At 43.2% G+C, this 22,581-nt stretch overlaps 2 protein-coding genes across 8 annotated transcripts in view; one reads left to right on the top strand and one right to left on the bottom strand.

The window, feature by feature from the left end:
- The window catches only part of LOC103661283 (BRCA1 associated protein), a 28,677-nt gene extending 16,190 nt beyond the window's left edge, over window positions 1-12,487 (bottom strand). Inside the window, exons 1-6 of the mRNA XM_040619921.1 lie at window positions 12,202-12,487; window positions 10,052-10,213; window positions 9,150-9,348; window positions 7,677-7,866; window positions 2,447-2,560; window positions 385-533 (exon numbers count right to left, since the gene is read on the bottom strand). Coding sequence (XP_040475855.1) covers window positions 385-533; window positions 2,447-2,560; window positions 7,677-7,866; window positions 9,150-9,348; window positions 10,052-10,213; window positions 12,202-12,283 — 896 coding nt within the window. The 5' untranslated portion in view covers window positions 12,284-12,487. The remainder of the gene's footprint in view (window positions 1-384; window positions 534-2,446; window positions 2,561-7,676; window positions 7,867-9,149; window positions 9,349-10,051; window positions 10,214-12,201) is intronic.
- Window positions 12,488-12,518: 31 nt separating this feature from the next.
- Window positions 12,519-22,581, top strand: part of ACAD10 (acyl-CoA dehydrogenase family member 10) — a 37,851-nt gene continuing 27,788 nt past the window's right edge. For 2 of the 7 annotated variants that reach the window (XM_040619918.1, XM_040619919.1), the window contains exons 1-2: window positions 16,782-16,981; window positions 21,325-21,473. In XM_040619918.1, coding sequence (XP_040475852.1) covers window positions 16,795-16,981; window positions 21,325-21,473 — 336 coding nt within the window. In that variant the 5' untranslated portion in view covers window positions 16,782-16,794. Of the gene's footprint in view, window positions 12,655-16,781; window positions 16,982-21,324; window positions 21,474-22,581 lie in introns of those variants that run through there. The other 5 variants (XM_040619917.1, XM_008688889.2, XM_008688891.2 and 2 more) reach the window with 5 other exon arrangements.

Below are 22,581 nucleotides of genomic sequence, written 5' to 3'. Positions count from 1 at the left end.
AAAATGAAATTTTAGACCTAGATTTCATTTGGGTAGAAGAGCCTCAAAGATCGGCTTTACCTTTTTTTTCTTTTCTTTTTTTCCCCCCCCTCATTCTCTGGTTCTTGGAAGCAAACAATTCATGCTGCTTTTGGAAATCCCACATAGATTCTGAATCAGGATACTAAGAAGGACGTGGTCTAAGAATGCTGACTGATTCCCACATGAACTGAGGCAAGTGAAGAAACATGGAAGGCTCTTCCGTGTGACCTCTTCACTATCATGGCGCCCAGGTGTATGAAGTCAAGCACTTGGAATGGTTCATTTTTGGTGGTGGCTATTTTCAATTCTGGCAAAGGGTCATAACGGTCTTTGACAGGGTGGGGGACTCACTCCTACACTCACGTGGTATCATCCCAACGCTGCAGGCACTGGCTGTGGAAGCTGTGGTTACATAACGTGGTGAGGATGCCGTTCACGGACTCGTCCATGCGCTCCAGACACACTGTGCACTTGGGGAGCTCGGTCAGGTCCATCACGGGGAGGCTGGCGCCCTACAGGGAAACACCTCACATAAGCCTAACTCTTCATCCATGGTTCAAATATACGTGTTCTTAACACTAGTTTTCCTGCTGCTTTTTGACTCCTGGCAGGATGTTCTCAACATTTTTGCTCTGTGCAAATAACTTAAATTGGTAAGATTTTCATCCATACAACAAATATTGATTGAGCACCTTCTATATTCCCGGCGCTGTGCAAGGCACTAGGGACAGGATGGTGAATAAGCCAACAAAGATCCATGCCCTCACGGAGCTGGTACTCTGGAAAGGGAGACTGCTATCAAGGGCTTAGCAGAGAATCTGAAGTGTTACCAGACTCCTGGCTCTAATTCTACGGCTCTGTAACTATATTAGAACACAAATGAATAAAAGCAGAACAGGAATGGAACAGAATGATTTTTCCACGGAGTAAGTTAAAACTTAACACTTCCTACTAAGTGATAATAGTATCAACAACACTGATTTATTCATTCATTTAACACACACTATTGAGTCCTTGTTTTGTGTGCCAGACACTCTTCTAGGTGTAGCACAACGGTGAGCAAAACAGATTCGCTAAGTCCAAAACAACAAAGGCAGGCCTTATCCTCATAGAGCTTATCATCTGCTAGAGAGAGACAAAAGTCAAATTTTTTAAATGACCAGTGGTCATAAGTGCTATGAAGGAAAAGTATAGCAAGCTATAACAGGGTGTGAAAGAGGGGGCATGATGGTCTGTGGTCAAGAAAGGTACCCCCTGTCCCTCCCCAAGACAGGGACGTCTGACTTGAGTCCTGGCAGCTGTAAAATGAGCAGGAATTACTGAAGCAAAGGTGGGGAGGTGTGCACATAATGACACGCTGAGAAAAGTCACCTTAGGGGCACCTGGGTGGCTCAGCCGTTAAGCGTCTGCCTTCGGCTCAGGTCATGATCCCAGGGTCCTGGGATCGAGCCCCGCGTCGGGCTTCCTGCTTAGCAGGGAGTCTGCTTCTCCCTCTCCCACTCCCCTTGCTTGTGTTCCCTCTCTCACTGTCTCTCTCTGTCAAATAAATAAATAAAATCTTAAAAAAAAAAAAAAGTCACATTAATCTATGGTCCCCGAAGAGTAGCTGTTCACAGGAACTCTCTCATGAAGCCATGCTCATTTAGAGAAGAGAATCTCTAAAACTAGCACAAAGGAAGCTGGATTTTATCATTTGTCAATTTTTATTTTACCCAATCTAATGACAGAACAGTCAAACCAGAACTGATTTCCATCAAGCAGATTTCAAAGTAAAAAGACCTTTAGGTCTGCTCTCAAAGAAAGAAAACCTTAAAACTATAACAGAGCTGCTAAATCTACACTTTATAGAACGATTTAAGCGAACACATTTTGTAGGAAAAGGTCCCACGGAAGGTGGCAAATCAGAGCAATTATAGAATGTTATCCAAACAGAATTAAAAATTAGGAGAGGGCTCAAGGGTTGATATTTAAGTAAAAATGCTTCTTTTAGGTTCTAGGCCATGTTTCATGGACCTGGAATAGATGAACACTCAATTTCAATAACAGATAATTTTTTTTAAACACTTTGGGATACTTTTAAAAAACTGAGATAAACATTTAATATAAAATCTGCCATATTTAAAGTGTTCAATTCAGTGGGTTTCAGTATATTCACAAGGTCATACAACCCTCACCAGTAATTCTAGAACATCCCTGTCACCCCAAAAAGAAATCTTGTACTCACTGCAGTCACTCCTCATTTCTCTCCTTCTCTTCCCCCAGCCCCTGGCAACCAGTAATCTGCCTTCTGTCTCCATGGATTGGCATACTCTGGACATTTCCACAGATACCTTAACATTCAACCTTATGACATTCACATATGTGTACGTGTGTGTGTGTGTGTGTGTGTACACACACAAAAACCGGAAGAATGATGCACACTTACATCTTCAGATTTCAGGACTTCAGCCCTTTCCACATACACCAGCTGGCAAACATCATCTTCTATCGAGTTGAACTGGCGGCCATTGCATGCCATATAGAAACTATCTGCATCGGCCTAGGTATACCAATGGAGAAAAGGAAAAAATTAAGAGAAATATCCTGAAAATGTGCTTTTTATTCAAGATGCATAGCTTCAATTATTCTCTGCATCAGCATTTAAAATTTATACTCAGAGGAGAGAAAGCAACAGCCAGAAGTACCATCTAAGGAAGCACGTTCCTTAGGTGTGTCAAACTCTGGAACTCCACACCCCGAGTCTCTACAATGTTTCCCGAGACACGAGAGTCTCACTTAAAGCAGCAGAAGCCGCTGACATGCGACACGCGGACAGCTAATACAACTTTAATATTCAACCAGCAAGGGTCATCATTTCCCTTGATAGCAATATTTTTTCCTCGAATCAGCACTTTCTCAGCAGCTGAAAGCAAACGCTTATTTTTGCAAAGCTTAGAACTCAATCGTAACTGACAATTGTTAGGGAAGATTTCTTTTCAAAAACATCACCATCAATATTAGAGAGAATAAAGGACTAGAGGTACTGGTATGGCGTGAAAAGCCAACTCCTCTTCTTCAATAAACCAAATAATAATAATACATCATAGATAAGGAGGTTTTAAACAATGTAGTGTGTAGTATCAAAAGCAAAATCCTTGGCCAAGATCAAGAGGTCCAAGATGAACCAGCCTTTAAAATACTAAAGGTCTTATTCCTTGGAGTGGAAAACAGGATCAGGGGAAACAGTCCCCTGTAGATAAAACTGTAAAGGCACCTGTGCATTTGTGAATACGAACACAAGCAAATCCGACCTTCTAGTATAGCCTTAGTAGAAAATTACAAACACGTGATTCCAGTTTTTAAACTCAGCAATTTTGAGAGGCAGCTGGGAGGCCAAGGTTTGTCTAGATTTCACTCCCACGTGGACATTAACCCAAATACAGGAAGTTGTGTGCTTTGGCCCTACCAGTGTAGACAAGCTGCATGGGGGGGCGGGGGGAAGGAAGGATGTTCTGCAAAAGGACATGCCACGCTGTCAACCTCTAGGAAGGGTTTCAAGTCCGTACCAGGCAAAAATAGTCTTGCCTGTCTACCCCCATAGGATTCTGAACCTTACAGCAAAAGCTTGTGAGCTTCTCCATAGCTTTTAATTTCACTCCAATGATGTAATTCAAGTGTGGATTCTTGATTATTTATATTTTCTTAATATGACCAGATGAGCTAAGCAGCTGAGGGAAGATGATCAATTCTGAACAGTTTTGTTTTGTTTTGGAGGGTGAGGATGGGAGCTTCCTTTTCAGGAAACAACCTGTATTGGGTACAGTGCATTTTAACTTCAAAATGTTAAGAGCCAGTTAATAAATCTCTCTTTAAAAAAAAAAAAATATATATATATTATTTTAGAGAGAGAGAAAGAGAGAGCATAGAGACAGCCAGAGAGAGAGGGAACACAAGCAGGGGGAGTGGGAGAGGAAGAAGCAGGCTCACAGGGGAGGAGCCTGATGTGGGGCTCAATCCCAGAACGCCGGGATCACGCCCTGAGCCGAAGGCAGACGCCCAACCGCTGTGCAACCCAGGCGCCCCAATAAATCTCTTTAATACTAAGCCACCTAAATTGGCTTCCCCCGTTCTCCAAGAGCAATGAAATGCTCTGGATGAGGAAGCAGCACAGTGAGCAAATGGATTTGCATCCTGAGGGAAGTGACTACCCAGAAATAAGGCCACGAGGAGCTGGCTGCACCTGTCCCAGCTCAGGAAAGGGAGACCCCTCCTCAGACCTCCAGCTCTGTAAATGCTTGCTAAGTGAGCACACTTCCTCGGAGGAAGGGACAAAGTCTGTGATACTGAGCAGACGACAAAATCTACTCAACACCAGATAAATGGTTCTTTTCTTGGGAGAGTTGTTTATCTATGACAAAGAAATGCAGTTTTTGAACACATGGATTTCTTTCTTTAAAATCTTGGTATTGGAAATGTAGCTTGTCTGAGTATTTACTGAGCACCCAGCATCTGCCAGGCACTATGCTACGTGCTAGGACCAGAGGAGAGAACAAAATACACATGGTTCCTACTTCAACCCACCACTGAAATGAACAAAAGCCTGAAGCTAACTGCAAAAAACACAGAAGAAACAGCTCTTTTATTTAAAATGCTTACATTGTATAGAGCCCACCATTTTAAGAAACCCTGCTTTTGTTTTTTGGTTTTTTTTTTTTTTGAATCTTTTGTTCTAACTGTCCTCTTCCCAGGATAAACTCAGAAAAAGAAAAATCCTTTATGATCAAGGTTCCTTTACTGTCACAGTAATCAACTATAATCTCGAGAACATGTTTTTACTTCTCAAAAAAGGGGTCTCTTGGACTGTCCTAAGCATGAGAGTGAAAGTGAGCCCACACACTCTACTGAGAGGTTCTCTCTCCTTTTTTGTCCCCAAGAAGTACAAAACTGAACCCCCTCTTGCCTTCCTGCATCCTTATGAATTATAAATTCCTTACCCAAAGACTAAGTTTCCTAAGGGTCACAGTACCACTGTGTAAGCGGATCACATTAGAACACCTACAGCATAAAGCTGAAGCCAACAGAAAGTCCAGAGCTTATAGGAGATACAGAGAAGGAATACCCTTAATAAAAATTCTCTGGTGAAAAAAAGAGAAGAAAGAGAAAACAGTCAGCTGCCTAGGCTATGGAGTCAAGCTGCATGGGTTTGAAATTTAACTCAGACACTTATTAGCTGTGTGGCTTTGGCGAGTGACTTATCCATGCTTGTTTACTCAATTATAAAAGTGAAAGTAACAACACCTACCTCACAGAATTGTTGCAAGGACTCAAGGAGCCAATGCATGAAAAGCACTTAATAGACCTGGCATCTAGTTGAGTGCTCAATAGCTGGTACCTATTGGAGCCTATTTTTTTCATTAGGGCCCAGTATTAATTTAATAACTTCAAGTCTTATACTAGGAGGGTGTTTTTAGACCTCAGAAAACCCCTGATAGGATAAGCTTCAGACCCTAAGATCCAGCATTAGCAATAAATAAGACAAATCATGATTCCTAGGTCAAGGGTTCTATCCCCATGGGGAAGAGCTCGCACACTGTTTCATAGTCTCAAAACTAACATCTGTGAACTTGTACAACCTGCACTTGGTCAAAAGACAGAGGTAGAGGGACTGCAGGAGTACAAAGAAAATCCTTGAACAGTAACAGAAAATTGCCACAGCATTACCTGCATACTACAAAAGGTGGCCCTTGCTACAGTTTGTGGGTTTAGCAGAGTTTAAGCTATTTAAAAAGTCTAATATGCTCTTAAACATTTTCCCCCAATGTTTTTTTAATTTAAGTTCAATTAGCAAACTTAAAATACATCATTAGTTTCTGATGTAATGTTCAATGATTCATTATCCCCAATCTGTTTCAATGTCTTTTCCTGTGTTACTTGCTGACTGCCCTTAATTGTTGAGTAGAAGCTATAACTAAAATATTGCCATTACACAATTTCTTGCCAAGCGATTATCTCCCTTCCCCATACTTTTATCCACTCCTACTGGAAAAAGAGTATGCCCTAGGATTAAAAGTGAGGGCTCAAATCCCAGCTCAGTCACTGAGGGCAAATCACTAACCTCTCTGCAGTCAGTTTCCTCATTTGTAAAACAAGGATAATAACATACTTACTTACTTCAAAGGGTTGTAGTGAGGAGTACATGAGATAATGCACATTAAGCACTTAGCAGAGAGTGGCAGAGCATAAGCAGTCAGTAAGATTGCAAATTATCGTCATTATCCTTGTTATTACATGTGCTACCAGACTTAAAAGGTACCACTTGCCCACTGTTTGCCAAGCTCCTCAGTGACCTTGGAAGGTCTCTTGACAGTCAGTGAACACAGCTGTTCAAGTGCTTTTCCATTCTCATTGTCAACTTGTGAAGTCTAAGTCTGCGTGCAGGAAAGTTCAAACATATTTTAAATGTCTCACCTCAACAGTGGGGTATTTTGTAAAGGTTAAAGATAGCAATTGTGTACCCTCTTATACACAGAACGCTACACTAGGGTTCCCTTTCTGTGGTCCATGGAATAGGCACAAACATAATCCAACTCTCACTTCTATTAATTTCCTCCCCGTGGCCATGAGTGACTGCTCTTGCTGTCAATTCTAGATTTCTGCAAGGAGGGAGATGACAAGTGGGCCTCGTGCCATGGGCTCCCTTTCACCCACGAATCTTGGTAACCAGTCAGAGGCAATGGCAAATGATGCAAAGACACACCCGCTCTTTGCCAATCTGCAAGCTAGACCTGTTTATCTGGGCCGCATTCAGGAAGGCTGCTCTCCAAGGAGGTGAGAAAGAAGTCATTTTTGACAAAGCTGCATTTCAAAACCTAATGAATGGACAAATGTAACAGCCCATCAAAAAAAAAAACAACAACAAATCAAAACCTACAGATAGGATGGCTCTTTAACAGCCTGGGTAATCGCGAAAGCTTATCTCACTCTCATATTCATACAGAAATACGTGTACCATTAAGAATGAATACGTAAAACCAAGAGACTATCTTCCTAACATCTTTAGAACTGAGGCACATGGAAAATGTTGCTTAATGTGACAAGTGAAATGAAACGAATGTCGAAACCTTCTTATATAAAAAAGTATTTGTAATAACATGCGAGTAATTTTAAAAACTGAAAATATCACCATCCTTTCACTGTTTCTGTCTCTTCAGTCAGAACTCTTAAAGCATCTTTAATATGTCAAGGAACGTCCCCAAATCCCTCACCACCAAAATTAAAAGTATAAAAGGGATCTTATTTTCTAAAATGTGCCAAAGAATGTCTCTTAAAAAGAGAATGAGAGAAGCAGGGGCACAGTGTTAAAAGGGCAGATAATAACATGGCATCAATTTCAGAAAGTTTGGGGACTACTACTCTACTGGAATAGTTACTACTGGATAACCAAACACAACTCTAGATTTCACACCCGATCCACTTTATAAAAACATTATGGGTACGAATTAGCATTGTGTGTCTGCTAACGAATTTAGAAAGATTTCTAGACTTACAACAATACCCTAGAAGACAGGTATATCAAGAATCGTAAGTGCAAAATGTAAATCACACACAGCTAGCATCACACAGTTTCAAAAACACAGTTTCTGTGGCAAAGAGATTTTTAATATCTTAACTTTTACCTGTGCACTAAACTTTATCAGCACCATATATTGATTTGGAGTAGAGTCTCTGATGATTTTCATTTGTTCAATTACTTCATTAAATGGGGCGACAAACTTCATAAGGTCATGACTGGTCATTGTAGCAGGGACTGTGAGAATACACAGCATGGCACTGCGCCTCACATCTTCTTTTAAGGCGGTCATCTTACTAATAAGACAATAATTAGACTGTCTTGAATGGATGAGGTATGGTTAGTTCAGACAACACTAATTAGACAACTTTTATGTCCAAGAAAATAGAAAAAAATAAACCTTGTTATATTTCACAGATTGATTTAAACAGAGTGTTACAATACCTGAAAACACACACAACCAGGTTAATGTAGAGTACCTTCAACATGTCTGCGATGGAGCTTAAGGTACACCGTGCAGTGGTCCTGATGACACGCACCACTGAAATTTTCAACCTTCAGTTAAAGGCTTATTACGGTTATAAATCTGCTGTTTGTGTTTTACTCTCATTAGCTTTTCAATAATAATCTCTCATTAGGTAACTCAGAAGCACTATTCTGTTTTTCCTTTTTTTTTTTTCCTTAAGTTTTAAAATCACTATTCTGGAAGTTAAAGAAAACTGCTCCCACAAAGGCACAGAAGCAGCCAGTGTATGGTTCAAACTACAAGTTAATGGGCACCTCTAACTATGTACTTCTCTCAAGGGGTCTAGAAGAGGAGTGTTCTAAATATAAGAGAGAGAATTCAGAACTATGAAGGTGTGACTCTGAAGATTACAGAAATTGTTGTTGGGTTGGAATAGCTGGAATAGAGGAAAAAGAAAAAACCTCCCACAACGCAATTTGCTTTTGAAATGCTGTAAACTTAATCCAACAGGTGTGATCCCAAAAGGCGACCTGACTATTCACTGTTTCCCGGTGGGGACCTAGCAAATATGTTAGGAGGACAGGCTTTGAAGAGATCAGCTACCAATTATCGGAGGGGCTGATGACCCAGCTTATAGATTACCCAGCCAAATGCTTCCTCTCCTTTGGCTTCTTTTAAGTTTTGTGTGGACCACAAAAAAGGGTAAAAGAGATGATGAAACTGTAGTCCATTAACTGACTTGACAGCTTCTTTAGTAAACATTTGAGGGGATCTGAGACTGCAGTGATGTTATAAATCATTTATAATGTTTTTTTTTTCCTTTTTAATCTTCCTCCCTTTTAATTTCCCAGTCATCTTACATGCCTACCTTCTCATGGAATATTTTCTTAGGTATTTTCTCAAGTGTATGTACATGTTTCTTTTCTAAGAAGCTTTGACCCAATCTATAAGATTAACCAAATGTAAAACATCTAAGAATTCTCTAACACACAATATATGAAAAATACTATCCTTCTGAAGCTTAAAATACCCACTGCTCTTCAGGGCAAGAAATTTTTCACCGCCCTGAGACAAAAAAACAGACCAATTCAAAAGGAAAAGGATTTTTCTTACTTTGTCTTGTATAGATGCATAATACCATGAACTATTTCAACTGATGGGTTTCCACTAAAGAACGAAATCTGGTCTGGAAGCTGTTTGGATGGAGAATCGGGAGCAGCGTTTATGCATTCTATACTTTGATCTTTACTTCTCTGTGCAGTGGGAGATGCTTCTGAAGACTTCCTTTCTTCCATTGTGGTTTTCAGCTCATCTTTCACAAATCAAAAATTAGCAGATTATAAACTGATAGGAAATATGTGGAAGGATTCTAATTAGGTTAAAATTTTGAGTCAGAAAAATAAACTTCAACAGAGAAATTGTAATGTATTGCATTAAGAACTATATTTACAGAACAGCCAAGTTTTCAGGGGCACCTAAACTTGAAAGTACTCTTTGCCCCACAAAAATTTCATTAATACCCACAGAAACTTGAGGATGGGTCTTACATTTGGCAGTACGATAATAAAAGCAGGTGTTTTCCATCATGGGACTCCTAAATGGGACATTCAGGGCAATTAATTTGGAAAACCAAACCTACCAGTTCTGATCACCTCCATGCTGAAGATATAGTACACAGTCAGTCTCTGGGTTGGAGTGAGCTGGCAGAGAGTGTGTGTGTGTGTGTGTGTGTGGGGACACAACATGCTTATCTGGATTCATTCGTGATCTGCCACTAACCTAGATGGTAGGTAGCTCTCCTCACTGAATAAAGTTGTCAACCTACCTAGTTAGTATTAATTTAGGAGAAATATTTGGAGACACTGAAATGTGGCTTGACAATTTCATGTAAGACACACAGGTAGTGAAAGATAAAAGTATGTTAGAGGTCAAAATCATGGGCTCATGGAATAACATGTATAAGACAGGCAACCAGGGGCTTATGTTACATGAGTCTGGGGTTTTAGAAAGCATACCTGGATTGGACTTCATGGTCTCAATGATCACATCTGTCATTTCTCGACGGCCAAGATGCTGATGTATGATTGCTGCTTTCTCCCCTGGTGACTTCCCTTCTAAAGAGGCCACAGCTGAAGCTAGCGTCTTCTTTTTGATCTCCTCATCAGACATTTCCCCGGCTAGGGAACACATGAATGATTAATATATGATAATAACACAAGCTCTTCTCCACTTTCAATGTATCCATCCATAAGCTTCCCTTTTCTCTCTGCTGCCCTCCCCCAAGATAATAAGATGCTTTGCATCTCTCACTCACCTCTGGGGCTCCTCAGTGCCCAGCAGATAGTCAATAAACACCCAGTGAAATAAATTCAGAAATGCGGGGTTGTTCTAGTGAAATCATGCACTTTATTATTTTTTTTAAAGATTTTATTTATTTGACAGAGATAGAGACAGCCAGCGAGAGAGGGAACACAAGCAGGGGGAGTGGGAGAGGAAGAAGCAGGCTCATAGCAGAGGAGCCTGATGTGGGGCTCGATCCCATAACGCCGGGATCATGCTCTGAGCCGAAGGCAGACGCTTAACCGCTGTGCCACCCAGGCGCCCCGAAATCATGCACTTTAAAGCAAATCAATGAGAATAAGAGCTTTAGAGAAGGTGCAACAGTGATTATGTCCGTGTTGAACCAACATTTTAAGTAGTCTCTGGTAAAGTGAAACTGTGTTACAGAGTCCCAAATGGAGGTCTCAAGTTCATCAATAAAAATTTCAAAAACCTTTAGCAGTAGTGCTCTTAAACACCCTGGGTTAGCCTCATGCCATGAATCATACCATGAAAATCTGTGATCACGGTCTTAAATCAATGAAACACACAAAAATGGAAAAGGTACCTGGAGACTCGATTGAAATACTCTTAATATAAGTTCTATCATAGCAGGAACCAGGCCTATTTTGCCCACCACTGTATCCCCAGCATTTACACCACAGTGCCTAGCACACCCTGGAAGGTCCTTCAAGTTTTGTTGAATCAGTGAATCAATGACTGACCCGTGTAGAGGTGTATACGTGCCTAATATCAAGTTAGCTGACCGTCTCAACTTAGGGATCACTTGTAGTCTTTGAAAGGTGCTTGTAACCCATTAAATCGTATTCAATTTTTAATCTGCAGCTCCGAAGTTCACACATTCAGGGGAATTTCCAAGGACACCATCTCTACCATCCCCAGGGCCCCTCCCCAAACCAAAAAGATCCTCTTGTGATAGCTTTCCAAACTCTTCCTTTCCTTCACAGCTCTTTTCATGGATGTAATTCCACCTTTATTCTGTAATTATTTAATTAATCTGTCTACCTCACTGAGCTGCTGGTACCATTAAAGCAGGGACCACGTCTGAATCTCCAAACAACTAAAATCTCAGCAGATAGCATTCGGTAATTCATTCTTGAATAAATGTTATTGTTAGGGAATTGCTTAAGGTCCAAGGAACACAGTCATAGCTCCATTCCCCACGAAGGAGGCTGTGTGGCTGGTAATGAACAGCTCAGACTCTCAAGTCCAGCTCTGAGTTAGAATCCCAGTTTCACCACTTACAGACAATCGTGGGCAAGTCACTTAATCACTGGGCTTCAGTTTCCCAATCTGTAAAAGGCACGTACATTTCCCTAACAGAGTTGTTGTGAAGATAATTAAAGAAGACAAGGCACACAAAGTGTTCAGTACAGTGCTGCGACACAGGAAGTGTACAAACTTTAGCTAGTTACTACTGTAGTTGCAGGGCGCCTCAACAGAAATTCTTCCAAATAGGAACGATTTAATTAAACCACGAACCGTCAGCATCTCTGAGATCCAGCCTCTGCCTTCACAAAGCCTGCAGGAGAGCAACTTACACAACTTGACTCTAACCCTGGGTGGAGAGGGCGACGCGCCAGGTATAAACAAAGTGCCCGTGGGAAGGCACCAGGAGGGAGGGACCGGGAAGGGCTTCCCAGAGATGACATCCGAGAGGCCTATTTAGGATGGCTGGAATGAGACGGATCTCAACCACCTCTCAATTTCTTCCTGACACAAAGGCCCTCGCCGCCGCCTTTCCCCGGGTCCGTACTTTGGGAGGGCGAGGCTCCCGGGCCCCGGCGCGGGGCTAAACGCGAGGCTGCGAGGCCGCGGGACTCACCGGCGGCGCTGAAGCCGAAGCCGGCGGGGACGGGCGAGTGTTCCGCAAGCTCCAGTCGGATGACAACCAGTGACACACTCATAGGGCAGGCGCTGGCCGGCGCGGGCCCCGGCGGGCTCAGGCGAGGCTGGGAGGCGAGCTGAGAGGCCGAGCGGCCCAGGGTCGGCTGCGCTGCCACCGCCTCAGCGCCGCCACCGCTGCCTCGGTAGCAGCAGCTCCGCGCGCAATCCTCCGAGCCACAACCACCCTCACTTCCGCCTCCCGGCCGCCGTCGCCGACCGCGAGGTTACGCGTGCGCGCATTAGCGCGCGCTCCGATTGGATGGGGTGGCGGCCACGTGATTGGCGTACCGGCGCGGAGGTGAGTCTGCGCTCCCTGGACGGGATCTGGAGGAGGTCGGGGAGGAGGAAGCTTGAGAAGGTTCGGGCGCTGTCTACCCCCTTACGCCGATCGGTGGGTTTGCGCCCAGGCCCGAGTTTACCCACCTGAGAGGCCGTACTCTCAGGCTACCTCCCGACGGCGAAGGGTCCCCGGGTCCGCGAGGTCTCCGAATTGTCCGAGGAACCGGGCCCTGTGGCGAGCTCTTGCCCCTTTGTTGTGTTTGACCCCTCGCTCCAGCGCTAGAGGGGTTGCTTAGTGTTAGCCACACTTGACAGATAGGTACGCAAAAGCCCAGAGAGGTCTATGCGCCTCTCTGAAGGCCTTTGAAGAATAGAGACTCGATTGCAGTGTTTCTGACTCTGTCGAGGTAGGGCGGTGGGCTGGTAAAGCGCACGGTGTTGGGAGTTAGATCTGGGCTCTGCTCCCCGCCCCATAATTTCACAAATGTTTACTGAGAGCCTAAGCACTGTTGGGGTGGTGGGGATAGTTTCGTGAATAAGGTAAACAAATAGTTCTTGCTCTAATGGAGTCGACCTTGATCGGTTGTGTGACCTTGAGCTAGGTTTTGGCATAAGAGTGGGATAATACACAACCATGAGCATGAAATAAATAGAGCCTGTGGCTCTGCATATATCATTTTTCTTAGATTCAGCTTTCTTTCCAGTATGTCAGACCGTCTTTAGCATATAGATACTGAGAGCCACAATCAGTACCTAAATGTCGCACACATGACAGGATGCTATTCCAAACACATGCTAAAAGGGTTTCTAAGATGTGTCAGCACATCCTGGACACATGTAGGTCCCTGGACTACATAGGCAGATAACATGACCACATGCTATATATGTATATGGGTTGTGACTGCATCTTATGAAATATGTTTCAATACAGACTTTATATCAGGGTTTCTCAGTCTTTGCACTATTAACATTTTGGGTCCCGATAATTCTTTGGGGTGTGTGTCCTACGCTTTATAGGATATTTAATGGCATCCCTGGCCTGACCCACTGGATACCAGTAGCACTGCCCAAGTGGTGACAACCAAAAATGTACCCAGACATTGCTAAATGTCCTCTTGGGACCAAAATCACACCCTGTTGAGAATCGCTGTGAAAATGCATATGCCATAGTCACATAGTATATGCATATAACATATGAGACCTCATATGAGCTTTTATAGTATACTACAGTAGTAGATAACATTTTTTTTCTTTTCTTTTTTAGAGAAGGAGTGGGGAGCAGAGGGAGAGTGAGAGAGAAAATCTTAAGCAGGCTCCACACCCAGCAGCAGAGCCCGACTCAGGGCTTGATCTCACAACACTGAGATCATGACCTGAGCTGAAAACAAAAGTCAGATGCTAAACCAACTAAGCCACCCAGGTGTCCCAGTAGTAGATAACATTTAATAGTGTGCCAGGTACTAACTAGAGTGCTTTACATACTTTATCCCACATAATAGTAACTATATGAGACTGGTGTATAATTATTCCCATTTACAGAGGAGGAACCTGAGTCTCAGAAACTTGCTCAGGATCTCACACTCAGTAAGTGGCAAAACTAGAATTCAAACCCAGGCAATCTGATTCTAGAGCCACACTCAACCGCTACTAAACCATCTTCTTAATATGTGACAGCATGCTGTGTGCATATTTATAAAGCATAAATTAAGTAGCAAGGCTACATTATCATACTAATCTCATTCTGAAAGTCAGAAGACAAATATTCTCTATGGTACAGAAGGAAGATGCTAGTTCCAGAGAATAGTTAACTAGTGACGGGCAAGTTGGGCTTGTTACCGTTCTTTTGTGGCTGTCAACAACTAAACCTGTCCCCTGCCTTCTCCTATGTTCTTTTTTTTAAAATTATTATGATATGTTACTCACCATACAGATCATCATTATCCCCTATGTTCTGATTCATCCAGTTTATTCATCCTTCCAGCTTATTTATATTGAACACTTGCTGTGTGTCTAGATGCAGTGCTAGGCCCCAGGGGGATGGGTGTACACAAAGATGAAATATATACAAAGATGAAAAGATAGGCCTTGCTTTAAGGAGCTTACAATTATAGGAGCAGATAAGCATCAAAACAGTTACTCCATAATGGAGTAACTGCTCTAGTGAAGGTATGGGGAAGAAGCAATGGGAGTTTCAGGAAAAAAAAAAAAAAAAAAAAAAAAGTAACAGAGGCTGCCTGGAAAAGAAAAAGCCTCAGGGTGCCTGGCTGGTTCACTCAGTAGAACATGAGTCTCTTGAATTCTAGCCCCATGTTGGGTGTGGAGCCTACTTTAAAAAATAAAAATAAATTAAATTTTTTTTAAAAAGTCTCTCCAGAGGAGGTGGTGAAGGTAAAGCTGAGGCCGTGATGTAAAAATGAGTGAGATGTACCAGCAGAGGAAGCGGGAAAAGCTGTCATAGTCAGTGCATAGCTACCAAAGTCTAGAGGTGGGAGAAATCATTGTTTTGCCACTCTGAACAGTGTTGGGAAGTGGCTGGAACAGAACCATCATCTCTAGTTGGAAGGAATAAGCAAGCTGGTCATGGGAGCATTGCCCACTCATCCATTAGTACCCTCAGTGGAGATGCGAGTCAGCCCTTCAGGCCCCAGAGAGGCTTTTCATCGCTGTTAAGCCCTGACACAAAGTTTTTGACGCTTTTAAGGAGCCTATAAATAAACTCCTTCCATCATAAACTCTGGCCTCGGTGTGGGAACATAAGTAAAACTGAAAATGCAAATCAACCTTTTCAAGTGTTTCATTTCAAAACCTACCCCCCCAATCCTGCACATTTCCAATTACATGAAAAACACATAGTATCGTCTTAAAGATTTACTGCTTGAGAACCCCTTTCTCTGTAGAGTCTTCTATGGTTTATTGAATCCTGATGGCCGCACCGAAGTAACTCCCATCCAACTTACAGGCTGTCTTCCCAAACTATTTTGTTCAAACACGATTTTTAGTAAGCTTTGAAGCTATAGAAATCACACAAAAAGTGTAAAGATTTTCATGAGGAACTGATTGCAAATAGAATTTGCTTTCATTATTTTGTTTTTACCCCAGCTTTTTACTTCAGACATACAGAGCAGTTGAAAGAATAGTACAATGAATGATCTCTCATATACTCTTCATCATATGCCCATCGCCTAGATTGACGAAACATCTTGCCACATTTGGTTTATCTCTATCCCCGTATATAGGTGTATGTTTATATACATATGTGTGTGTTGTGTGAGTATGGTTTTTTTTAACTTTTTGAAAGTGTATTTAGAAAAGAGACAAAGGGAGAACAGTTAAGAGCCTGTTGCAGTGGCGTGCAGGAGGGCTGTTGGTGCAATGGAGGCGGCGTCAGTACTAGGAGGAGGTCGGTACCGGACATTCTGGGAGTATACAGAAAAGGCTTCTCATCTGTCTTTTCTGGTAGCCAGAGGAGGTTTCACAAAGGAAGTGATAGGTAAACTAAAACCTAAAGGACAATTTGGAATTAGCCGGGTAACAGGTGGAATGGAGCTGTCCAGGGCAAGGAAACAGCAGAGGCAAAGGCATGGTAGCTGGAGGAGAACATCATGTGTTTGAAGAAGCTGCATGTAGATTTTGCATGTCCACATCATCCAGATTAAGGTAAAAAAAAGAGGGAGAGTTGCTGCTGAAAGTGAGGGCAGATTTTAGAGGACCTCTGGAGGCATGTTAAGGAACTGAGAGTTTATCTTGAAGGCAATGGGGAGCCACTGAAAGTTTTAAGCGGCGTTAGGATGTGGCCAAATGTGCAGTTTTGAAGGCACACTCTTAACTCTGCTTGAAGAGTGGAGAAAGAATGAGAAGGAGTTTGAGAAGAGGCAAGGGGACCGGTTAGGGGGCTTGTTGCAATGATCTGTGGGTAGTAAGTGGAAAGAGGTAGATGGCCATTTTCAGGAGGAGGATGACAGCACAGAGCACATGAATTGAGGTGGCCATGTGGGGGGGCTGAGGAAGTCAGGGGTGAATCTGTCTTCTAGCTTGAGGAGCTAGCTGAACGATGGAGCCCTTTACTGGGCTAATGAGCTTAGAAAACAGAGTAGTCTGGGAGGGTTCAGTTCTGGTTGTGGTTTGAAGTGTCTGCGGGAGATAGTGGAGATGTCCGTTTGGCACACCTGAGCTCCCGGGTGGAGGTCTGGATTGGAGGCAGTGAAGGAAAGCTGTGCCCTGTGTCTTCTTCTCGTGCAGTCTTGGCTTCAGCATGTGCATAAGGCAGCTTTTCCAGTCCTCTCTTCTCCAATGGGCTTGGAGGGCAGCCTTCCCGAAACACACCTGGGGCAGGCACCGGCGAGCCAGGCGATGGGCACATTCTGGAGGCGGCACCTACAGAGCGGTGATTTTTGACATGGGTGGAGTTCTCATTTCTTCTCCAGGGAGAGTGGCTGCAGGTGAGCTCTTCCTTGTGTTTCATTTTTGGAGACTAGCGTCGGGGTGGGGGGGAATGAAGTGTGTAAGGGGAGGCTGAGAGGAACATTTGGGCAGCGGTGTATACCAGCGGCTGATACCCTGATTCTGGCATCAATTTCCAAGCACTTTGTGGCTGAGTACCTTGGGCAAATTATTCAACGTCTCTGAGTCTTCATTTTCTTACCGTTAAATTAAGGCTAATAATGGTACCTACCTCTTTGGGATTTGGGGAGAGTTAAGTGAAATAATTACTTGCTTAGCACAGTGAGTGCTTGACTCATCTTAAATTCACAATAAATGATGAGCTGCCATTGCTACTGTTGTTGTTGGTAGTAGTAGAATTTAACTACCTTTCTCTGAGACCCGGGCTGCTTCTCTGAGAAACGTGGTTTAGGTCCCATAAGGTCAAAACTCTAGTCTCTGATCCTTTCTTTATTGGCCTCTCCTGGTTTACTTTTTTCCTTATTCAGTCCAACTGACTTGAGTTGGATTAATTTTGGCTTCAAGTGTTAGAAAACCAAACAGAAAAGTGACTGAAACAAGATCAAAGTTTCTTTGGCACATGAAGGCTCAGGTATGTGGTAGGGGGCTAGTATGTTGCTTTGGGATATCAGGCACTCAGGCTGTTTCTATTGTATTGCTCCGCTCCGAATGCTCTTCATTTCCAGTTCCACCTCATGGTCTGTCTTCGCTGCTTCACCTCCTACCCTCACATTCGCATTCCAGCCAGCAGGAAGGAAAAAAGGCCAAAGAGCTGACTTCCTACGGTGGCTGGTTGGGCAGTTCTCTGTGCTAAGCCAACCCAAGTACAGGTTTTATATGCCCCTGAGTAAACGATTCCTATTGACCTTAAACTTGAAACAGTTACTTTATCAGCAAAAATGAGTTTGTTTGGGAATAGCAAGAGAATTGCAGTTTGGGTCAAGCAAGCTATGGCCAATACCATAGGCTAGTCCAACAAAAGAGGGGAACATTATTTTATGGAGAAAGAGGAGGAAATTGGGAGGGCTTTGTTTTGAACAAAAGTCCACTGGAGAAAGGCAGGAGTTCACGGTGATGATGATTTCTCATCAGCAGAGTTGCTGGGGTAGTGAGTTCAGCATACATCTTTCTCTTCTTGAGGCCAGGAAGTGATGATCCTTTCCCATTGGAGATTCTTCTGTTGGGGGTCCGTCACTGACGGAGTTGGACGGGTGTGAGTGCTCCCCCTGCTGGCCTCCTGGCTTCATTTCAGCGAGGTTTCCCTTCTCACGTGACCAGCTGAGCAAGCTGACTGGGAGAGCAGTTTTTTGGCTCCAACTGCAGCTGGGCTCTCAGCCTCTCTATTCCTCTGTTCATATTCCTCTGGCATTTACCGCAGGGCTGTTCGGACCTCCCCATCAGTCATCCTACTCCCCCCTCCCCAAACCTTCCTACTTGGCAGACAGCTGAATCTCCTCTTTTTATAGAAAACAAAGATCACCGGACAGGAGTTTTCTCAACTTTCTCCAGAATATCTTGAGAACCTCTTTGCTTCTCTCCACTCCATCTGCCTCAGCCCAGGGTTAGATCCCTATCTTCCCTCACCTGCACCATCACATGAGCCTCCGAACTCCTCTGTCTCTGCCTGCTGGCGCTCTGGGTTTTGCACCACCTTCCACGAACCCCCAGAATTACCTTTCTGAAATACAGATCTTATCTCCTCACTCCCTTGCTTCAAATCCTCGAGTGCCCTGCTTTGTCCCTTAGATTAAGTCCAGAAGCTTTCGCTTGGTATCCAAGGCCTCTTGCAAATTAGCCCTCACGTCCTGTGTCGCAGCATTGCCCACGTTTCAGCTGCCGTGGACTACCTGATGTTCTTTAAACTTGCCAAACACATTGACACTCTTGTATCTTTGCAAGTTCTCTCCCCGCTGCTGGCAGCTACCCTTCCCCACCCGCTCCACCTGTTCAAATCTTACTGGTACTTTTGATGGTAAGCGAATCGGCGCATTACTCACACAGTGCCTGGAGGCTTGCACGCTCAGTACATCTTGTGGTGGTTCTTAGTATGGATGTTAAGACTTCTCTTCTATGAAGGCTTCTCCGACCTCCTCCCTGGGCAGAATGTCCCCGGCTAGCATGTTCCCAGATCAGTTTAACCTTTACCAAGGTGGTTTTAGTTAGCAAACTTTTTCTGTAAAGGGCTAAGTAGGCCTTGCAAGCCATACAATCTCTGTCACAACTGTTCAGTTTTGCTGTCGTGGCAAGAAAACAGTGACAGACAGTAGTAAATGAATGGGTGCGGTTGTGTTCTAATAAAACTTTACTTACAGGGGCGCCTGGGTGGCACAGCGGTTAAGCGTCTGCCTTCGGCTCAGGGCGTGATCCCGGCGTTATGGGATCGAGCCCCACATCGGGCTCTTCTGCTGTGAGCCTGCTTCTTCCTCTCCCACTCCCCCTGCTTGTGTTCCCTCTCTCGCTGGCTGTCTCTATCTCTGTCAAATAAATAAATAAAATCTTTAAAACAAAAACAAAAACAAAAAAACTTTACTTACAAGAACAGATAGGAGATAGATTTGGTTCCCAGGCCGTATGTTGCATATCCTTGGTTTAGTTTGTACATCTGTGTGGTATTCCATTATATGGATGTACAATAGTTGATTTAACAAGCCATTTATTAATATACATTTAAGTTTCTGGTTTGGTTTTTTTTAAAGATTTTATTTATTTATTTGAGAGAGAGAGAATGAGTGGGGGGAGGGGCAGAGGGAGACTCAGGATTTGATCCCAAGACTTGATCCCGAGACTCTGGGATCATGACCTGAGCCGAAGGCAGATGCTTAACTAACTGAGCTACCCAGGTGCCCTCTGATTCTTCTTATTACAAGGGATTCTGCACAGCCTTGTACATATTCTTTGCTGACTTTTATAGATATATCTGTGGGAGAAATTCCTAGAAAGTGGAATTACTACATCAGATATACATTTAAAATTTTGCTCTCCATAGAGGGTGTACTTGTTTCCACTCCCATCAACAGTATATGAGAGTGCCAGTTTCCTTATGTGCTTGCCAATTCTCAGACCATAAAAAATGTTACACACTTTAGTTCTCAAATTAAACAAGTATGATTATTTGGATTGAGCTTTAAAAGTCTTGCTCTTCTCGGGGCACCTGGGTGGCTCAGTTGGTTAAACATCATCGACTCTTGGTTTTGGCTCAGGTCATGATCTCGCAGTAGTAGCACTGAGCCCCTCATCGGGCTCCATGTTCAGGGTGGAGTCAGCTTAAGATTCTTTCTCTCTTCCCCTTAGCCCGTTCCCACTCTCCTGCATGCATGCTCTCTCTTTCTCTCTCTCTCTCAAAAAAAAAAAAAAAGGTCTTGCTATTCTCGAAAGATATAGATCAGATTAGTAACATCAATTATTTCTGAAGAATGAGATTGCTTTGGGGCACCTGGGTGACTCAGTCGGTTAAGCATCTGCCTTCAGTTCAGGTCACGATCCCAGGGTCCTGGGATTGAGTCCCACATCAGACTCCCTGCTTGCCAGGGAGCCTGCCTCTCCCCTGCTTGTGAGCTCTCTCTCTAATAAATTAGTAAAATCTTAAAAAAAAAAAAAAAAAAAGAAAAAAAGAATGAGATTGCTTGTCATTTTACTTTCTTTTTTTTATACTTTCTATAGTCAGATATTTTCAGTGCACAGGCCCTACTTTATCAAAACAAAAACAATGTGTAAAGCTCATTATGTCTTAGAAATAATTATGATTGCTTTATATATTTTTGCCCCATAGCAGCTGTATTCTAGAAAGAAAAAACAACCTCGTACAAGAAAGAGCAGCCCATCCAAAGGTTCCCAGTGTACACGAATGCTGATCCATTCACTGCCTGAGCTCCTCGTGGATAAAATTTTCTTCTTTAGTCTACAAAGACAACATCCCCCAAGCGAACGTTTCCGAGTACCAGCAGCCCTGCAGCCATACAGGGGTACTACAGTTTATAAAATGACAGGCTTGTTTGCGAGTGCTGGCAGAATCCAGCTTATTATGCATGTATTTCCTTACTACATGCCAGGACCGTGTGAGGGAGCCAGCTAATGAGAGACCTGGGAAGAAAATGCATAGCGCAGCGTCCAGAGTCTCGGCAAGCAGGCGGTGAGGACCAGACACTTAGCAGCGGTGTCCCTGCCGTGTCACTGTTGCCTTGGAGGCCTAAGGCTGAGTTCTGCATTTCCTGAATTTGTTCAGATTCCCAGCAGAACCCACCCGGTACCACAAGCAGGGACTGGTACAGCAGTTCCCCCAGAGTTTCGCGGAGCCCAGCCATCTGTCGATGTACTTCAGTTATTGCGTATTTTATTCCTATAGAATGGGAACTACAAAATCATATCCCTCCTGGAACTATACGGAAGGCCTGGATCTTAGGCGGCGAAAACGGGCCCTGGATGAAACTTATGAGGGGAGAGATAACAACAGAGGATTTCCTGCAAGAATTTGGGAGCCTCTGCTCTGAAATTGTGAGTGACAAACACACTCGAATTTACATATTCTTTTTGCCAAATGGGTGGATGCCATAGTCACTCATTAAGTTGATTAAACTGCAAATAAAGAAGAAAAAACCTAATAATCTATGATGAGTTTTTTTGTTTCTTTGTTTTTTTTAATATATCAAGTTTTTCTTTCTTTATTTTTTGGTTGGTTTTTTTCAAGTTTTTATTTAAATTTTAGTTGGTTAACATGCAGTGTAATATTAGTTTCAGGAGTAGAATTTAGTGGTTCATCACTTGCATGTAACAGCCAGTGCTTATCACAAGTGCGCTCCTTAATGCCCATCACCCATTTGCATTATAAGTTTTTAATGTATTTCTTCCATCCCCAGGTACTCAGCTTTAGCTACATATATGAATAAGTATAAGTATTCTTTACCAAGCTCTGCCATCAGCTGTTGTCCATCTGTAACGGGAGCTGTCTGCATAACGGCTTCGATCAGAAAGTTTATTTAGAGCAATAATAAGGGGTACTGGGTGGCTCAGTCGGTCGAGTGTGCCACTCTTGATTTTGGCTCGGGTCATGCTCTCAGGGTTGTGGGATCGAGCCTCATGTTGGGCTCCATGCTCAGTGTAGAGTCTGCTTGAGACACTCTCTCCCTCTGCTTCTGCCCCTCCCGCTCATGTTGTCTCTCTTCTCTCTCAAATAAATAAATTAAATCTTTAAAAAAAATTTTTTAATCTGAAAAAATAAAGCAATAATATTGAAACTTTTCTCTGTACTATGCATTATTCTAAGTTCTTTTTTTTTTTTTTTTAAAGATTTTATTTGTTTCAGTGAGAGAGACAGAGACACCGAGAACAAGCACTAGTGGGGAGGAAAGGGAGAAGCAGGCTCTCCGCTGAGCAGGGAGCCTGACACGGGGCTCGATCCCAGGACCCTGGGGATCATGACCTGAGCTGAAGGCAGCCGCTTAAGTGACTGAGCCACCTCGGCGTCCTTGTACTAAGTTCTTTGTTTACATTAACTCAAGTGTAGACTTCACAGTAATCCTACTAAAATATGATTTAAAATACAGTAAACAAAGTTCTGTGGCTCAGTGGAGGTAATGGTTGTACAATAATGAATGTCCTTAAT

Source organism: Ursus maritimus, unplaced genomic scaffold, assembly GCF_017311325.1.
Source record: "Ursus maritimus isolate PB19 unplaced genomic scaffold, ASM1731132v1 scaffold_33, whole genome shotgun sequence".
NCBI lineage: Eukaryota > Metazoa > Chordata > Mammalia > Carnivora > Ursidae > Ursus > Ursus maritimus.
The sequence above is the reverse complement of the archived record's forward strand: the minus strand, read 5'-3'. Positions and strand labels throughout refer to the sequence as shown.